Genomic DNA, 20,872 nt, shown 5'->3' on the forward strand with positions numbered 1-20,872 from the left:
AAATCTTTAATTTATATATATATGAATGAAAAAAAAGGCAACTGGGTTCAGAACACAATTAGCAGCAACTCTTAACCATGGAGCAGATACTATTCTAATAACTTTATACAAATTAACTCACCTAATACATATACCCTGAAAGTAAAGCGCTATTATTAGCTCCATTTCAAACTCCAGTCCAAAACACCTTCTCTTAAGCACACAGAATAGCAAATTACAATACTAGAAAATTGGTGAAGAAAGTGATATCTGACTACTTCCTAACAGAGTAGACTGTCCTTCAATATGTTATCCTTTGTCCTTTCCACAGCATGTGACTCCAACTACTTCAAAACTATTCCCTTAATTTCTGGATGGCAGTCTAACCTTTCTAGCTGTTCCTTCTCTTTCTCCACTCACTGGCTCCTTGTCCTTTTACAGATCCCTAAATCTATTTGTTGTCCCCCAAATTTTATTCCTTTGTTTTTTACTCTTCTTAAAAGTTTAATCCACTTTGACAACTATCACCTTATTACTAAAAACTCCAAAACATACTTCTCTAGCCCTATTTATTCCTCCCCCTGCTCTCTAACACACATCAATTTTAACCTCGAACTAGATATTTTCTCTTGGAATTTTCCATCATCTCAAACTCTATGAGGCTGCATTCTTTGTTTTTCCCCCTTAACTGTTTAATTATAGTAAGTCTCAAACATACAAAAATAGGTAACAGTATTTTGAATCCCCATGTACCCATCAACTACTTTTAACAATTTTCAGCTCATGGTCAATCTTGTCTCCCCCTACCTATTCTACTTCCTCCTGTATTATTAATCATGTAAACTTTGGGAAAAAAAAACAAAAAACAAAAACTACTACTAACAACCCTCCCCAAATTATGAATTAACTCTGTAATATCATAAAATACCAGTGTTCAAATTTCCAATTGCCTCATAAATGATAAAATTTTTCAGTCTGCTTAAATCAAGTTCCAAATAAAATCTATACACATATTTTTCTCTGTCAATTATTTGTTGAAGAAACAGGGTTATCTGTCCTATGAAGTTCCTTACAATCTGGATTTTGCTAATTGGTATAATTTAAATAACTCATATGTCTCTGTATTTGAAAAGAAACACTCCAAGTTGGCTACTGGTCCTTTTAAAATGACCTAGAAATTTCTAATAGCTTCCTTACCATCTGCTATAAGGCTCATCTTGTTCACTTCGTGACAAAGAACTAGAATTAGCCATTTCTCCAAAGACTGGCTCTTTACAGAGAGAAAGGCTACTCCTTAAGACTGTAATCTGGGCACTAAGTTTGGTTATTGTTACTAGAATGGTTATTGTTTCTAAGTCTTTTCACGGGCAGAGCTAGGAAACAGTGGTAGGAGGGTGTTTTGTCTTGAAGATAAAATAAATCACAAATATATAAAACCTCTTCCAATGCAAATTCAAGAGTACAAGGTTTTCACTCAGCCTCTTTTACGTTACATCCATATCTCGTTTCCCCACCCTGATCATTCTGGTTCTCAAGGCCACTTGGGATAACAGAATTAGAATCACCATATAATTACTCATTTGGTTTTTTGTCCTATCACGCATACAATAATCTCAGGATAATAATATTAACACTATCACAAACAACAAGATCTATGAAAACTTGAAAATTGTTAAAAAGTTTTTTTTTAAAGATTTTATTTATTTATCTGACAGAGATAGATCACAAGCAGGCAGAGAGGCAGACAGAGAGAAAGGAGGAAGCAGGCTCCCTGCTGAGCAGAGAGCCCGATGTGGGGCTCGATCCCAGGATCCTGAGATCATGACCTGAGCCACCCAGGCGCCCCAAAAAGTTGTTTTTTTACATGCAGTTCTTTAGGGTATATTCTTCCTAAAAAGATACAAAGACAAATTACTATGCTTAAAAATCACTTGTACTTTTCACTCTGTATGGTTATACCAATAAGATATACATTTAGGTTTGTTTACTTCATTTTCCACTTTTAGGAATTTGATTTTGCTTTATAATTGTATAAAATATGTATCTGGTTTCAAATCAAATCTATAAAACAAGACATATTCAAAGACATCTCCCTTCTACCTTTGTCCCCCATACCACATTCCTTCTTTAGATGAAAACATGTTTTTTTAGTGTAATGGTTAATTCCTCCATTGTTTGCTTTTCTTCATATAAACTCTGAATTATCCTAATAGTTATATTTACAATAATACTAAGACACAATGTATATATACAAAACCTAATTTCCTCTTTAAAAAAAAGAGCCAGAGTATGTGAGTCAACTGGTTCCTGTATGTACAACACTGAAATGAATCACTCATGTTCTTAGCAAACGGTTTACTAAACTTTCCATATTCTCCCTCCAATCCTAACATATTTTTTGAGAGTTGTACTGTATCTGTGATGATAGAGCATATAACCATTATATAGACTCTAACCCTTCCTTAACTATCATTTACTCTTAGTTCAACAAATAAATACATATTTAATGTCCACCATGAGCCCTTAAATTGGTCTCTCTCCAGTAATCTTGGCTGTCTGAGACATCTTCTAACAGACTAATCAGAAAAGGCTAATGGGAACAAAACTCTCTGAATTCTTATATATTCATAGCAATTTATAGCCTTTATATTTGAAAGTCAGTTTGGTTATAAAGTCTTAGCTTACATTTTTGTTCCTTGAGTACCCTAAATGTTATTTCATTGAAATCATAAAGCATTGAGATCAGATTTTTCTTTCTCTTTTAAGTAAAACTTGACTTTTTTTCCTAGATACCCAAAGACTTTTTTTTCTTTTCTTGAAGATTCAGTTATTTTACCAGAATATGGCTCAGTGTTTTGTGTTCTCAGTTTCCCTAGTATGCAATGTGTCCTTTTAATATTTAGTTTTAAATCTTTTAACTTAGGGACTTTTTTTTCTGAAATTATAAATTTTAGCAGTTGTTATATTCCATTGCTTTGGTTTTTGTTTTTCCTTTTTTGCAAGGACTCCAAATACACATCTATTAGATATATTTGCCACTTTCCTGAAATACTTTTTATCTTTTTGATTTTAGCATTTTTTCTTCTTTTTACCTTCTGTTTCTCTTAAGGCATATCTGTCATATTTATTTGATCTGTGTTGCATCAAGCTTACTCTTCTCTTTCATAAAATTATCTTCCTTTTCTTCTTAATTCTTTCCTAAGTTCTGTTATCTCATTTCTAATTATGATCTATTTTGTTCTTTCATCCTTTATCATTTTAATTTGTTGGCTCATTTTGAATCATTAGGTTTTAGTTTTATGTGCATATCTTTTTTTTTTTTTTAAAGATTTTATTTATTTACCTGACAGACAGAGATGACAAGCAGGCAGAGAGGCAGGCAGAGAGAGAGGAAGGGAAGCAGGCTCCCTGCTGAGCAGAGAGCCCGACACAGGACTCGATCCCAGGACCCTGAGATCATGACCTGAGCCAAAGGCAGCGGCTTAACCCACTGAGCCACCCAGGCGCCCCATTTTTATGTGCATATCTTTCTAATGTATTCTCATTTGTCTATAAAGAAGTTATGCTATTCCTTGTCATTTTTCAATAACTATGTATAGGGATCCAATTGTGATCCCTTCCAACTTTTATCTTTCATCTGCACTTACCGTCTCTATCCTAATAAATTTGGTCTCTATTCCCACAGTTCTTCCTTAATGGGAAGGCTCTGTAGAGGAAGGGAGCTACGGCTGGTTAATTTTGAGAGTTTACAGACCCAGGCATTTCCAATTCCTTCAACCTTTAGCATGGACCTATTACCCTCACCCCAAAATGGAGTCTGAAAGAGTCCTCCCAGGGCTGTTGTTTCTACATTAATCTAGACTAGCCAATGAATACTTGTTAGCTATGTTGGAGTCCCTCTGTTCTCAGGTCCATCTGATGCCAATTAATTCTCTCTGCTGCTAGACAGACAGATGTAGATCTAGTAGCTGTCAGTATTTTCTCACTACTAGCTCGTATTTTAGAGTTCAACAGGCTACTCTGTAACCTTGTGTTTTTTGTTTTTTTTTTAAAGATTTTTTATTTATTTATTTGACAGAGAGAGATCACAAGCAGGCAGAGAGGCAGGCAGAGAGAGAGGAAAGGAAGCAGGCTCCCTGCTGAGCAGAGAGCCCGATGCAGGGCTCGATCCCAGGACCCTGGGATCATGACCTGAGCCGAAGGCAGAGGCTTAACCCACTGAGCCACCCAGGCACCCCTGTAACCTGGTTTTTATACAGATGTTTGCAGCTTTGGTTTTTTTGGTTACGCTAACCCAGTTGTTGACTATTTTTATCAAGATGATTTGGGAAGATTAAAATTCTACACCAAAACCACTGGAATCCCAGAATTCCCCTACAGATATAATCTACAGGTTTTTCTTATACAGCAGCTTACTATGGGAGACAGATGACTTGGGCTTTGAAGTAGTTGGGTTCAAACTCCAGTTCACAATCCTAGCTCTGACTTCCTCATCTTTAAAATAAGGATGCCATAAAAATAAAAAAATTAAAATAAAAAAAAAAAACCAATAAAATAAGGATGCCATACCACCACCTGCTTATAATATTCCCAGGACAAATAAAGTCTGTGTATGTATCTATGTGTGTATACACGTATGTTTGTGCACATGTATGTATATATTCATCATTTAGCACAGTGCTTAGAAAAATTGGGCACTTCAAAGACATAAGCTGTTACATATAAGGTATCATTGCTAAGGGGAAAAACAAAACATCTTGACTGACCCCTGGGGCTAATAATACATTATATGTTTATTAAAAAATAAAAAAATAAAACATTAAAAAAACCCTAAATCTTAAATCTTAAATCTAAAAAATCTTAAAATAGTATACATGACTCCTATAAAAGCATGTCAAAAAATTACATTTATATAACACCACACTATAGTGAGGCTTAAAGACAATCGATAAGTTTTTTTAACCAACTTCAATATCAAAAGCAAACAAACAGAGATCATATACTACTTAATTTTTTGGACAAAAATAAAGTTCTAAAATACAGCTCCTACAGAACATACACAACTATCACTTAATCACTATCTAACTAAAGCAATAAAAAACACGAGCAGCACCTGCAAACTATTAAATGTCTTTGAATGAAAGCACCATAACAATGAATTTCTTTTCTTTCGTTCACTGTTATATCCCTGAAGCCTGACAGGCATATTATGCTAAAGTACCTGCTGAAGGATTAAGGTAGGAAGGAAGGATGGACTGATGGAAGGACAACACAACATGAAGGATGGGAGGGGGGCCTGGACATGATGGGAGGGAGCAGAGGACTAAATGAGACAGGCAATGGGGCTAGACAGGAAAAGGAGGTGCTAGCCAGGACAGGCACTAGACAATAACTTAGGGTGCAGGGATGAGACATGAAGAGGGATGGGAGGGAAGGTACTTGGTAGAGGAAGGAGGCACTGAATGGGATGGTACCTAGGGGGACAGGAGAGGACCAGTTAGGTGACTGGATGATAGGAGGACATAGCAAGGAAAGAAGGGAAGAGGAAGGAAATGGAGTACAGAGCAAGAAAGTATGGGGGGGTACAGCAGGACAATATGTGGAGGAAGGCAGGACAGAATGGGTAGTACAGAAGGATGGGACAGAAGGAAAGAGCAAGACAAAAATGGAGAAAGAAGATGGATGCCAGGAGGATAGAACAAACAAACTTTTCTGTTATTGCTGAACATTTGGTGAAAAATGTATTGAATGAATAAATTAAAAATTAAACCGTAACTCTTTGGGAGCAAAGCCATCACAGAAGGCACACATTCAGAGTTGTTCTTTCACACTCTATGTTTTAGAGAGTCAGGCCCCCAAGTGAGAAAAGCAGCAAGGGTCCAGCACTCCTGGTAACTGGATGAGCACATCTCTCTCACTCTGGGGTTAAGAATCAGGAAAGTCTCTGTTGCCTTCTACCTACATGATGTTCTCTACTAACAACTCTTTCAAAAAATATTAACTGCTGCCATATTTGGACCTTCCTGGGCTAATTTAACTGGAACAAATTAGAAAGTAAAAGGCATTAAAGTATGCCTAGCGGCCAATGAAGAGTACAATTCTCAAAGGATTATGCTAATTTATTTTCCAAAATTAAAGTATTTTTTAAAACTACATTAGCATAATATAACTCCTAGTCTAAAACTATTTTATCACTCCTAGTCTGAAACTATTTTAGATATACTTACTGGGAGCATAGCTTCAGCCCATTCTCCATGTCCTCTCTGTAGAAGTTTGATTCTTTCCAGATCGTAACAAACTTGTACAAGATCACCCACTTGAAACTGTGAGGTGCCTCCTTCTGCACCCTGAGCAGCATCCCCACTTCGGACAATGTTTGCTTTCGTGAGAACAGCAGGATTGAAGGTCCACCTAAAAATCAAGACAAAACTCAAAATGGGTAAGTTTACTTAATTTTAATACAACATTCTTAGTTAAACACTAAAGGGAAAAATTTTGTGACACATCAACAGAGTAAGGATTGGGGATTCCCCAGACGTCAAGAACCGTACTTGAGCAGATTCTTCCAATATAGTCTCCTGTGTTTCCCAAGGACTGACCAGGGACCTTTCCAGAGCTCAAGGATTTCCGGACCGTACCAGCAGTTGTGGACCCGTGAGAGGGCAGGAGGGCCCAGGGAGGGCTTTCGTACTGCTGAATGTTTTCCAGAGAATATATTACAATCTTTCAAAGTCGTGCAAAAAAAAAAAATTTGCAATGACATCTTGCATAATACGTATTTCTTTTTATAACTGTATCATGGGAATTTAAGAAAAGACTTATTTGTAATCACCACCCTAATATGATATACTTCTCACTAGCTTTCTCTTGCATGTTTCAAAAATTGTTATAAAATACATATTTATTGTTAAATATTAAAACATTTCAGAAACATATAAAGTGAAATTTCTATTTCACACAAACACACCTGGATCACCATTTCCTATCCCACTACTAACCACTGTTAATACTCATTCTGGTGTCAATTATGCTCCAATTAAAAACAAAATCTAATGAAATTAGGACAAACATGGACATCCTTGAGTGTGCTATTATTTTATTTTTTATTAAGTTTTTTAATTTTTTTTATAAACATATAATGTATTTTTATCCCCAGGGGTACAGGTCTGTGAGTGCGCTACTATTTTAATGTGCTAATATTTACAATGGAGACAGTCGCTTCCTTTTTCATAAATAGGAGATTTTATATATATCTCTTTTTCAGTGTGACAGATACAGTGTTACTTATTTCAATTCACTGGCCACAGCAGCAGCCCACTGCAAGATTATACACTAATGTAGTTAGCCATTTTCCTACTGTCATTTAAAGTATTTTCAAATTTTCACTATGACAAATAATACTATAAAGAACATCTCTCCATGAACATCTTAGTACACATGAGGTCAGTATTTCACTAGTGATTCTTAAAAAGCTACCTAATCATTGAATATATATTTGCTTATGATTCTGATAGAGCCAAATTTCCCTAGAGAGTGCAGCATTTCTCTATACCATTAATAAGCTCATGGATAAAAACAGTAATTACTTTCAACTTGTCACACATGGGTATTTCACAAGATTATAATCACCACCTCAAAACAAATCTGGATTCTGATTTCTTCTTTGCTATATGTAAGCATTTGTCTATGTTGCTACCATCTTCATAACCACCATTTTATTGACTATTTAATATTTTATCAAATAGATGTACCACAATATATAACACATTTCCCCCCAGTCCTATATGTCACTCCACAGAAAAAAGGTTCCCCAAACAAGTTTTTACAATATGACATATTATCCCCTCCTCCCCTTAATTCAAATGGTCATCAGCATATAAAAGACTCTAAGAGATCAAACATACAAATCTTGTTACTAAGTTCGGGTAACCATGTAAGCAAACTTTACTTTCTAAAGCAATCACAAAGAGAAAGACGTGCCTCTGACCAGTTAAGAAAAAAAATCAGATACACATACATTTTCTTCTAGCCTTACAATCATGGTGCTTTTTACTTTGCTCCCAATACTCCAAAATTGATGAGACCTATGATAGCACCAGAGCATGACAGCACTCCCTCAAGTTGTTCCCTCTGCTTCCAGTGTTGCCCTCCCTGATGAAAACTCAGTCCATCTTTTAAACTCACTCCACAGGTAATTTTCTCTCTGAAGTTTCTTCTGATTTGCCTCATAAAAATCACCATGCTTCAGAATACCGTGAATACTCATCATGATAATTACTTACACCATTTTAACACAGTTCTTTCTGGTTTTGTCTATCCAAACTAAAAGGGAAACCCCTTCAAAGCAGAGGACCATATCTTGTCTTTGTACTCCTAGCACTGATCATAGGACTAATACAGGTTAAGTACTTATTACATTTTTGTTGAAAAAAAGAGCAACAAAAAAGATTATTTTCTAGAATTCAAATGTCGTATTACTGTTGACAATACTGCCGGAGAAAGAATTTTGACCAAGAAAGAATTTGGCAAGTAATAATCCCAATTTATCTTAACATTTCCAAACAACAGACAAGGTAACAAAATGTTAGTAAAAAGTAACACTAAATGTTTACATGCTAATCTGAACTTAAATTGTGTAAATTTAAGATTTCCTTCTCTTTTTATTAACAGCTTTGAGATATAATTCATATACAATTCACTCATTTAAAGTGAAATTGGTGGTTTTAGTATATTCGCAGCCTTATACATCCAATTACTATCCTAATTTTCATCATTTTCATCACCACAAAAGATACTCCAAAATGATTAGTTGTCGATCCACATTTACCCCTCACTCCAGCCCTTAACAACCAGTAATATACTTTGTTTCTAGATATTTGCTTATTCTGGATATTTTACATAAATCACATAATACATGACCTTTTGTGACTGGCTTCTTTCACTGAGCACAATATTTTAAGATTTATCTATGTTGCAGCATATGTCAGTATGCCATTCCTTTTTATGGCTGAATAATATTCCATTATATGTATGCAGCATATTTTTTTTATCCATTTATCAGTTGATTGACATGTGGGTTGTTTCCATATTTGGGGTGTTATGAATAACACTTATACAAAAATTCATGTATAGGTTTTTGTGTGGATACATGTTTTCAATTTTCTTGACTATAAACTAAGAGAGGACCAGCTGGGTCATATGTTAACTCTATATTTAACACTTTGAGGACCTACCAAACTGTTTTCCAAAGCATCGAGACCACTTCACATTCCCACCATCAATGCATGAGGATTTCTTTCTAATTTCTCCACACCCTCACCAACACTTTAATCATATACTTTTTTTATTTTAGTCATTCTAGTATATGAAGTGGTATCTCACCATGATTTTAAATTACATTTCCCTAGTAACTAATAACATGGAGCATCTTCTTCATGGGTGTTAACTCCTAACCCATACTGTATTTGGATAGGGCCTTTAAGGAAATATTAAGATTAAATAAGGTCCTAAAGGTGGGGCACTAATCCACCAGGACTGATGTCTTCATAAGAGGGTCTGTTCCTCTTATGAAGAGAAAGAAAGGTCTCTCTCTCAGCATGCACAGAGAAAAGGCCATGTGAGGACATAACATACCCTTACCCCAGCAGTAAGAAAATTGATTTCTGTTGGTTAAGCCATTCAATCTGTAGTATTTTTTTGTTAAAAACAGCCTTAGCAAATTAATACAATGCACTTATTGGTCATATCTGTATTTTCTTTGGAAAAATCTCTATTTAAATATTTTGCCCATTTTTAAAATGGGTTAGTTGTCTTTTATTGTTGAATTTTAGGAGTTCTTTATATACTCTAGACACAAGTCCCAAATCAGACATATGATTTGTAAATATTTTCTCTTACTCCATTGTCTTTTCACTGTTAGCTTCCTTCAAAACACAAAATTTTTAAATTTGATGATGTCCAGTTTATTTACTTTTTCTTTGGTTCTTCTGCTCTGGGGGTCGTATGTTTAATCCAAAGTCACACAGACTTACACTTATGTTCTGTTCTAAGAGCTTCTGTTCTATAGTTTTAGCTCTTACACTTAGGTCTATGACTGATTTTTTATTTCATATTTCTACATGGTAATATAGTTGGGGTACAATCTTATTCTTTGCACATTGATAACTAGCTGACTCAGCACCATTTTCTTTTCATTGCAGCTTTATTTATTTATTTGAGGTATGACTGACATATAACATTCGATTAGTTTAAGGCATAGAACACAATAATTAGATGTTTGTATGAGTATACATCATTGTATTGCACTGCATAGACAGTGTTTTTATAAATTAACAGTTTATGGCAACCTTGTGATGAGCCAGGCTATTGATGCCACTTTTCCAACAGCATTCGCTCACTTCCTACCTCTATCACATTTTGGTAATTCTCACAGTTTTCAAACATTATATTTGTTATGATGATCTGTGATCAGTGATCTTTTTGTTTTTTTGTTTTTTTCTTGTTTTTTTGCTGGATCAATGATCTTTGATGTTACTATTGCAATTGATTTAGGGAGCCATACTCATGTAAGACAGAGAACTTAGTCTATAAATGCGTGTGTCTGGATTGCTGCAAAGACCAGAAGTTTACCAGTTTTACCATCTTTCTCCCTCTCCTCCAGCCTCCCAATCCCTGAGACACAACATTATTAAAATTAGGCCAATGAATTACCTTACAATGGCCTCTAAGTGTTCAAGGGAAAGGAAAAGTCACAAATCTTTCACTTTAAATCAAAAGCTAGAAATTATTCACCTTAGTGAGGAAGGCATGTCAAAAGCCTAGATAGGCTGAAAACTAGGCCCCTTTAACAAGTTAGCCAAAATTGTAAATGCAAAGTAAAAGGCCTTGAAGGAAATTCAAAGTGTTACCCCAGTGAAAACATGAATGATAAGTGAAAAAGTCTTATTCCTGAGATGGAGAAAGTCTGAGTGATCTGGATAGAAGATAAACCAACCACAACATTCCCTTAAGCCAAAGCCTAATCCAAAGCAAAGCCCTGACTCTCTTCAGTTCTGGGAAGGCTGAGAGAGATCAGGAAGTTACCAAAAAGAAGTCTGAAGCTGGCAGAAGTTAGTTCATGAGGTTTAAGGCAAGAAGCCGCCTCCATGACGTCACAGTGCAAGGTGAAGCAGCAAGTGCTGATGGAGATGCTGCCCCAAGTGACCCAGAAGATCTTGGTAAGATCATTAATGAAGGCGGCTACACTGAACGACAGTGCTTCAGTCTAGACAAACAGCCTTCTCTTGGAAGAAGATGCTATTCAGACTTTTCACAGCTAGAGAGGAGCAGTCAGTGCCCAGCTTCAAAGCCTTTAGGAACAGGCTGACTGTCTTGTTAGGGGCTACTGCAGCTGGTGACTCTAAGTTGAAGCCTTGACCATTCTGACAATCCTAGGGCTCTGAAGAATTATGCTAAATCACTCAGCCTGTGCTCTATAAAGGGAACAGCAAGGCCTGGATGACAGCACATCTCTTTATAACGTGATTTACTAAATATTTCAAGCTCACTGATGAAACATACGGCTCAGGAAAAAAAATTCCTTTAGAAATAGTATAGCATTGACAATGCATATGGTTACCCAAGAGCTATGATGGAAAGCACAATGAGACGACCGCTGTTTTCATGTCTCCTAATACAACACCACACGGATCAAGGAATAATTCTGACTTTCAAATCTTATAATTTACAAATACATTTTGAGAGCATCTGGGTAGCTCAGCTGGTTAAATGTCCAACTCTAGATTTTGGCTCAGGTTCTGATGTCAGGGTGGTGCAATCAAACCGCAAGTCAGGTGCCCCACCTGCAGAGGTCTATTTGGATTCCTTCTCTCCCTCTGTCCCTCTGTCCCCTCCCCTCAATGCTCTCTCCCCAAAATAAATAAATCTTTAAAAATAAATAAATAAGGGCACCTGGGTAGGTCAGTCGGTTAAGTGACTGCCTTTGGTTAAGGTCATGGTCCCGGAGTCCTGGGATCAAGCCCTGTATCAGGCTCCCTGCTCAGCGGGGAGTCTGCTTCTCCCTCTGCCTCTCCCCCTGCCTGTGCTCTCTCTCTCTCTCTCTCTGTCAAATAAATAAACAAAATCTTTTAAAATAAATAAATAAATAACGTAAAAATAAAAATACATTTTTGTAAGGCTTTCTCTCTCATAGATGGTGATTCTTCCAATGGAATTCAGCAAAGTAAACTGAAGACCTTTGGGAAAGGATCTGCCATTCTAGATGGCATTAAGAACATTCACGATTCATGGCAAGAGGGCAAAGTATCAACAGTAACAGGAGTTTGGAGAAAAGTTGATTCGAACCCTCATGGGTGACTCTGAGGGGTTCCAGACTTAAGTGGAGGAAGTCAGTGGAAATGTGCTGGAAACAACAAGAGAACTAGAATTAGGAGTGCCGCCTGAGGATTTAACTGCATTGCTGCAAGCTCATGATCAAACTTTAACAGATGAGGAGTTGTTTCTTATAGATCAGCACAGAAAGTAGCTTCTTGAGAAGGAATCTACTGGTGAAGATGCTGTGGAGATTGTTGAAATGACAACAAAGGATTTAGAAATTACATAAATTTGGTTGACAGAGCTGAGGCAGGTTTTGAAAAGACTAACTAGAGTTGTGAAAGTTATACTGTGGGTAAAATGCTATCAAATAGCACTGCATACCACAGAGAAAACCATCCATGAAAGGAAGAGTCATTCAATGTAGCAAAGGTCATTGCTGTCTTAAGAAACTGCCAAAGGGATGCCTGGGTGGCTCAGTCCGTTAAACATCTGCCTTTGGCTCAGGTCATGATACCAGGGTCATGGGATCGAGTCCCTCATCAGGCTCCTTACTCACTGAGGAGCCTGCTTCTCCCTCCCTGCCATTCCCCCTGCTTGTGCATTCCCTCTCTCTCTCTCTGACAAATAAAGAAATAAACAAATAATCTTTAAAATTTAAAAAAAAAGGAAAGAAAAAAGAAATTGCCACAGCCACCCCAAGCTTCAGCAACCACCACCCTGATCACGCAGCAGCCATCAACATTGATATGGGCACCAAAAGATGAAAACTCACAGAGAGCTTAGATTATAATGTTTTAGCAATAAAGTATTTAAGGTATAACTGCATATTTAATAAACTATAGTATTGTGTAAACATAACTTTTATACATACTAAGAAACCAAAACTTCACTTGACTCACCTATTACAATGGTCTGAAACTGACACTACAATATCCGCAAGGTAGGCCTGTATCTGTTATCAGCATCATCTATTGAAAAAACTGTTCTTGCCCCCACCGAACTGTGCTGGACCCTTGTCAAAAATCCAATGACCTTAAATGCAAAGGCTTATTCTCAAACTCTCAACCCTTGTCCCATCAATCTACATGTCCATTTTATGTCAGTAATATACTGTCTTGATACTGTAGCTTTATCATAAATTTTGAAATTAGGAAGTGTGAGTCCTCCAATTTTGTTTTTCTTTTTAAAATTATTTTGGCTAATCTGGGTCACTTCAATTTCCATATGAACTATAGAATTAGGCTGCCAATTTCTATAAAAAAAGGCACTAGGGGGGCACCTGGGTGGCTCAGTGGGTTAAAGCCTCTGCCTTCGGCTCAGGTCATGATCCCAGGGTCCTGGGATTGAGCCCCGCATCAGGCTCTCTGCTCAGCAGGGAGCCTGCTTCCTTCTCTCTGCCTGCTTCTCTGCCTACTTATGATCTCTGTCAAATAAATAAATAAAATCTTTAAAAAAAGAAAAGGCACTGGGGTTTTAATATGGATTGCATTAAATTCGATTAGTTTGGGGAAAACTGCCATGATATATGCTGAATTATGTCCTCCAAAAAGAAATGTTGAAATCCTAATCCCCAGTACCTCTGAATATGACCACACTTAGAAACAGGGTCTTTGCAGATGTAATCAATAAAAGGAAGTCATACTGGATTAGGATGGGCCCTAAGTCCAATGAGTGGTGTCCTTATAAGAAGGTCATATGAAGTTAGCTTTGGTCATTTTTATGTAAAAGATTTTAGAATTCCCATGAGTTCAATTAACTTCCTTCTATGTCTTCTCAGGGTTCTTTCCTTATAGATGGCAAAGCTACAAATACTGACCAAAATAAAACAGTGGAGTTGGGGAATTGTTTATGTGGCTCTCCATCTCAAATGATTTTCTACAACTAGCTGAGTTTGACCAATCAGACTGATTTGAATGCATTTGAAAATAAAATCTGTACCCGGCGGGGGGGAAAAAAAGAGGGCCCATGAAGACACAGGGACACATAGAGTCACCGAGGAGAAGGTCATGTGAAGACAGAGAGAGAGAAATGAGTGATGCATCTGCAAGCCAAGGAACCCACCATGGACTGCCAACAACCACCAGAAGTTAGGAGAAGAATAGAACAGATTCTCCCTTAGAATCTCCACAAGGAACCAATCCCACCAACAGTATGTAGCCTTCCATAATTGTGAAAGAATAAAGTGCTGTTGTTTAAGCCACTGAGTCTGTGGCAATTTGTTATGGCAACCCAAGGAAACTAATACACCATCTGCACAGTATCAGATCTCCCGATCCATAAGCATAAGATGTCTTTCCATTTACTTAGATCTTCCTCAATTTCCTTCAACAATGTTTTGTAGTTTTCAGTGTACAAGACTTGGACTTATTTTTTTAAAGTAATCTTTACAGGGGCACCTGAGTGGCTTAGTTGGTTAAGCATCTGCCTTAAGCTCAGGTTATGATCCCAGAGTCTTAGGATTGAGCCCCACATCAGGCTTCCTTGCTTCCTGCTCCTCCCTCTCCCCCTCACCCAGCTCATTCTCTCTCTCTCAAATAAAATCTTAAAGAAAAAAAAAAATCTCTATATCCAATAGGGCCTCGAACTCATGACCCCAAGATCAAGAGTCACATGCTCTGCCAACTGAGCCAGCCAGGCTCCCCAAGTCTTGCACTTATTGGGCTAAACTAATTCTTAAGTATTTTATTCTTTATGATGCTACTATAAAAGAAACTGTTTTCTTAATTTCATTTTCAAATTGCTCATTGCCAATCTACAAAAATGCAACTGACTTTTCTACATTGATCTTGTACCCTGCAACTTTGCAGAACTCACTTATTAGTTCTAATAGATTTTTGTGAATTCCTTATGTTTTTCTATATACAAGGTCATGTCACCTGTGAATAAAAATGGTTTAACTCCTTCTCCTCTCTTACTTCCTCCTTTTATTTATTTTTCTTGCCTAACTGTCCTGGCTAGACCCTCTAGAACAATGCTGAATAAGAGTGGGGAGGGCAGACATTTTTATTCTGTTCCTGTTTTTACGGGAAAAGCATTCAATCTCCACCAATTATGATATTAGCGTCGGTTTTCACAGATGCCCTTTACCAGGCTGAAGAAGTGCCCTTCTGTTACTGCTTTATGTAGTTTTTATCATGAAAGAGAGTGGAATTCTGTCAAAGGTTTTTCTTCATCTCTTGGTATTATCACATGTATCCTTAAGATTTGAACACAATTAGAGCTAATTCTACACTCTGGTAAGCAATTTCATGTTAATTGTTTCATTATCTATATATAATTCCTCCCCTACAGAACTCAACAAGTTAGTTTCTTTATGTATATGTCAGTAATAAAGCTTTGACAATTATTCAGTTTAACTACCACTTTTTCTTTAAAATACAACCATATTGGTAAATTGAATATATTTTATTTTTTAAAGAACAGAATATTATGTTATTTTTTTCTAAAGATTTTATTTATTTGACAGACCAAGATCACAAGTAGGCAGTGAGACAGGCAGAGGGAGAGAGGAAGGGGAGCAGGCTCCTGGCTGAGCAGAGAGCCCGATGTAGGGCTCGATCCCAGGACCCTGGGATCATGACCTGAGTCGAAGGCAGAGGCTTTAACCCACTGAGCCACCCAGGCACCCCAATTGAATATATTTTAGCCCTTAAGAGCAAATAAATAAAAGCCTCCAAGAAACTTGCAACCTAGAGGCAAAATAACCATTTTCATATGTAACAGGAGAGGAATGCATATACCAGGGAGAGTGGAATACGAGAGAAGGTTCCCAAAACACAAAAACACAGTATTTATGGGATGCAGAGAAGTTAATCCAGACAAAGAAGGAGAAAAAAGTATTCCACATAGAAGAAATTGTATGTGCAAAGGTACAGAGTGAAGAAATGCATGCAATTCGATGTTACTAATAAGGATTGATTGATACATGCACATGTCTGTGGCAAGAAAAAGCTATGCTACCAAGAGATGACTCTCCGGAGATACGGGTCAGAGTTCTAATTTTATTCTTCTCATTCAGACTGATACAGTCCATCGTGAACAAAGAACTTTTTAACTATATTTTACCTCATACTGATACAACGTATTCTGCTCCAGCAGGGAAAAAAAAAAGTAGATAGAACATTGTATCATAAATATATTCATATAAATTCACATACATACCACACATACACTTATCATTTGTTCTCCTCCACTTTATCAACATATTCTGGATTTTTATCTACTATCTAACAGCTAGCTTTAAGGAGTCTTTGATTATAGCACATTACTTGCTTTCTCTAAGGCTCTTTCCTCTACATACTAACTTTATTTACCATTACTAAAAATTAAGAAATATTACCAACCTATTGCCACTTGGATACTGTACTACAATGTCATGATCTTCATCAATGCCACAAACAGTTCCAGTTGTAGTTAAAGTCTCAAACATGCCATCAGTCCATCCTCCATGACCGTGCTGCAAAGACTGTACAATTTCTAGGTCAAGATCTATATTTACCAAGTCACCGATCTGCAATCCACCAGGATTCCTATTGCCATTTTGCTCACCTGTAATTACAGAGGGAGTTGAGAGAAGAAAAGGAAAACCACAACAATATCATGCAACTGCATTATTTTTAAATAAAAACAAGCTCTAGATATTTTCATCTTAATCTAATCTTAAAATGTTTTGAGAGTATACTCAATAAACATCAGATTCTGGAGTTACCATCAATAAGAAAGAAAACAATCAGACTCACAAACTCAATGTGATGATTTATAACAATTGAACAAGAGCAGAATCTCTTAGACTATGCAAACCTATATCAAAGTTCAGGGTTTTGAAAACATTCACTTTTCTGCCTGGATGACTTGTTGACTATCCATGCAATAACCAAACTAAAATTACGTTATTGAGGTTCGGTAACTAACTACAGCCACAATAATTAGCTAGAGAATATGAAAGAGAACCTTGAAATTATTTTCTTCTCTGAACTACTTAGTACTATTTTTTACTAAATGACCCCTGTGATTTTTTTCCTAAGGAACATTTTTAAATATTTAAAAGTCCATTCCTTAGATTATTTTCAAAACTAGTTCTGGTCAGGATTCATGATCAGAAAATACTATGACAAGGGACCCAAAATATGTATGCTGATTCTATACTTTTCCTGTGAAGGCAAGACACAAAACAAGGAAGTTTTTGAAAGCAAGAAAAAGGGATGATCTTGTCAAAAATATAAATATTTCTGGAGCGCCTGGGTGGCTCAGGGGGTTAAAGCCTCTGCCTTCAGCTCAGGTCATGATCCCAGTGTCCTGGGATCGAGCCCCACATCAGGCTCTCTGCTCTGCAGGGAGCCTGATTCCTCCTCTCTCTCTCTCTGCCTGCCTCTCTGCCTACTTGTGATCTCTGTCAAATAAATAAAATCTTAAAAAAAAAAAAACATATATATATATATTTCTTCTACATTCTCCTTTAAAAAAAAAAAAATCAGGATATGCTGTAAGAAAACAGTACTTTTTAGCCAAAAGGCAAATAAAGCTATTTAAACAGAGGAACATAGGCAAGCATTAGGATACTAAAGCCTTAATTAGAAGAATGTGGTAAATATTTACCAGCAATAAAGAATCCGTAATATGAAAATAATATTGTTTTATCTTTTTCTTATTTAATGACACATGAAAATTTGTTAATTACATAACCTTATTTTTTCATTTTTGTATTTAGAAAGCAATTTTACAAAAATTCTAAGGAATTTATAAACATTAAATTGTCAGATTCTATTATTAATATTTAAGACATACTGAAAGTCTAACACAAAATTTTTCAACATGTTTATAACCAAAAGACAAAGGTTTCAAAAAGATTATGACATATAAGTGGTATATCAATTCTCAAGATATGACAACTTCTTCAGAGTCTGAATAAATTTTAAAAACGCATACTTCAAAAACCAAAATAAAACCCAAAACGTATCTCCTTAAATAACTTTTTTTAGAGCCTAATTTAAACATTTTCTGATTTCATGAATTCTGACACACTATTTAGTAATTTTCACTAGTCTGCTGACTCACCTAGCACAGGGCAGTGATCTCTGTAGAAAGAACCTCCCTTGGCATCCTGGACACACTTGAGATCAGACTAAGAAGAAAAGAAACCAGAAAAATCACGCTTGAAAACTTCAAGTATAGCTCAGTACCTAAAATAGGCAAAAATGTTCATTCAGAACATACCCTCCACAAAAGTTAGTAGCTCTAGGTTAACAGTCATACTAAACACTGCTTTCAAAAGCACCTATCAAAAATTAAAAGACTGATCCTCAGATAGGTCATACTTTATTTACCTTTAGCTTTCCTTGAAAGTTAAAAATTAAGATGCCTAGATCTTTACCATTAAAATACTTACAAAAACACATATAAGACCTCAACAAATACCTGGTATTTAAAATGTACATAACACTTCCATTTTAAAGATACTTTTACAAAATAAAACAGCACAACTCATTTGCTCTGTTCAATCAATTTTATGACATACACAAGGCAGGTATTAACTCATTAATAAAGAAAATTATCCAAAACTAAACAGACAGAAAATAGAAAAGGATAGGACGCAATCCAGTCTTTGGTTCCTCAGCCACTTAATTTTTCTGTTTATGTAAACTTTAGTCCTTCCTTCCTAACTTGGGCAACTCAAGTTCCTTCCCACTTAGTTTTTATAAGAAAACAAATTATTTTTTAAGTATCTCAACAGGGAGGCAGTTGTCAGAAAATATGAACTTAGAAGAGCAACCTTGAGAGTTACTATAAACATTTAGATTTACTTTAAAGTGCCTAATAGTATAAGGGGTCAGTATATACTTACTGTATTAAGGAAAGGAGCTCCCTTATAGAGAGGGGGGGGGGGACACACATACACGCATACACACAACTCAACTCCCTTTTTTATAGCCTCCTTTGCCAATAGAGCATCACATTTCGTTCAGTCCTAGCCAAAGAGACACAGGGATCAAATTGTTTTAATGTGATACTTTAATCCAATAATTCCACTTTTAGGAATCTATGCTAAAAAAAAACAAGCACAAATGAGCACAAGGATGCTTACTGAAATGTTTGCAACAATTAAAAAAAAAAACAAAAAAACCCAGATATCATTAAGAGAAACTATTAAATAATGGCATAACCATACAGCAGAATACTACTCAGCCATCAAAAATGATCAACCTATACATGCACACACACACACAATATATATATATACACCACTATATATATATATATATATATATATATATATATATATATATACACACACACACACTACTCATTAAGTACCTCTGCACATATAACTTCTAAGGCTTCATCTGAAGCAATAATCAGAATCCCCAAAAATTAACAATTTAAAAACAGGAGGAGGCATAAAAATACTAATGAAAAACTGAAAACTAATGCTATGTACAAGTATTAAAATTGGCAAATCAGGTATTTTTTTAGATTCACGTTGTTGGCTTTTTAATTTATCCCATATAAATATATTTATTCCACATAAATGGAATTTATGGATATGGGTTATGGACATGGGATAACCATTATCCCATATAAATGGAATAAATTAAAAAGCAAAGGGACAGTGGGATATTTTTCCCCTCCTACCAAGGGGCATAAAACAATTGGGACAAAACAAAAGTTAAAGAATTCTCTGAAGGAGGAATGTATTCGAGACGGAAAAGATATAAAAGGTATTAATACTTTGGCATTAATATTTAGTCGTACTCCATAAATTAAATAGCTGAGGTCAACATTTGAACAGTGATCCATGAAATGCAGAAATATAGAGCAATCCACTGAATAAACCACCATTATTCTCCTAAGCATGTAATTCGAAGTGTTTTTAGGTCAATCATTCTCTTTTTTTTCCCCACCGATTTTGTTTTTTTTAATTAACACATAATGTATTGTTTTAGGAGTACAGGTCTGTGATTTACCGGTCTTACACAATACCTAGTGCTCGCCCCAACACATAACCCTCCCCAAAGTCTATCACCCAGCCACCTCATCCAGCAACCCTCAGTCTGTTTTCTAAGATTAAGAGTCTCTTACGGTTTTTGTCTCCTTCTCTGATCTCACCTTGTTTTATTCTATCTTCACTTTCCCTATGATCCTCTGCCTTGTTTCTTAAATTCTGCTTATCAGTGAGATCATACGGTAATTGTCTTTCTCTGACTAACTTATTTCACTCAGCATAATACCCTCTGGCTCCATCCATGTTGTTGCAAATGGCAAGATTTCATTTTTTGATGGCTCAGTAATATTCCATTGTGTATATATACATATATATACACACATACACACACACATCTTCTTTATCCATTCATCTGCCAGTGGACATCTCAACTCTTTCCGTAGTTTAGCTATTGTGGACATTGCTGCTATAAACATTAGGGTGCACAGGCCCCTTCAGATCACCACATTTGTATCTTTGGTGTAAGTACCCAGTAGTGTGATTGCTGGGTCCTAAGGTATTTATTTTCAACTTTTTGAGGAACCTCTATACTGTTTTCCAGAGTGGCCACACCAGCTTGCATTCCCAAGATCATTTTCA

At 36.1% G+C, this 20,872-nt stretch overlaps 1 protein-coding gene across 1 annotated transcript in view; it reads right to left on the reverse strand.

Annotated features, from left to right (window-relative positions):
- The window catches only part of MIB1 (MIB E3 ubiquitin protein ligase 1), a 139,338-nt gene that overhangs the window by 83,427 nt on the left and 35,039 nt on the right, over positions 1-20,872 (reverse strand). The window contains exons 5-7 of the mRNA XM_047696601.1: positions 18,349-18,415; positions 16,638-16,842; positions 6,207-6,390 (exon numbers count right to left, since the gene is read on the reverse strand). Of these exons, the coding sequence (XP_047552557.1) occupies positions 6,207-6,390; positions 16,638-16,842; positions 18,349-18,415 (456 nt within the window). The remainder of the gene's footprint in view (positions 1-6,206; positions 6,391-16,637; positions 16,843-18,348; positions 18,416-20,872) is intronic.

This window comes from Lutra lutra, chromosome 12, assembly GCF_902655055.1.
Source record: "Lutra lutra chromosome 12, mLutLut1.2, whole genome shotgun sequence".
NCBI classification, from domain to species: domain Eukaryota; kingdom Metazoa; phylum Chordata; class Mammalia; order Carnivora; family Mustelidae; genus Lutra; species Lutra lutra.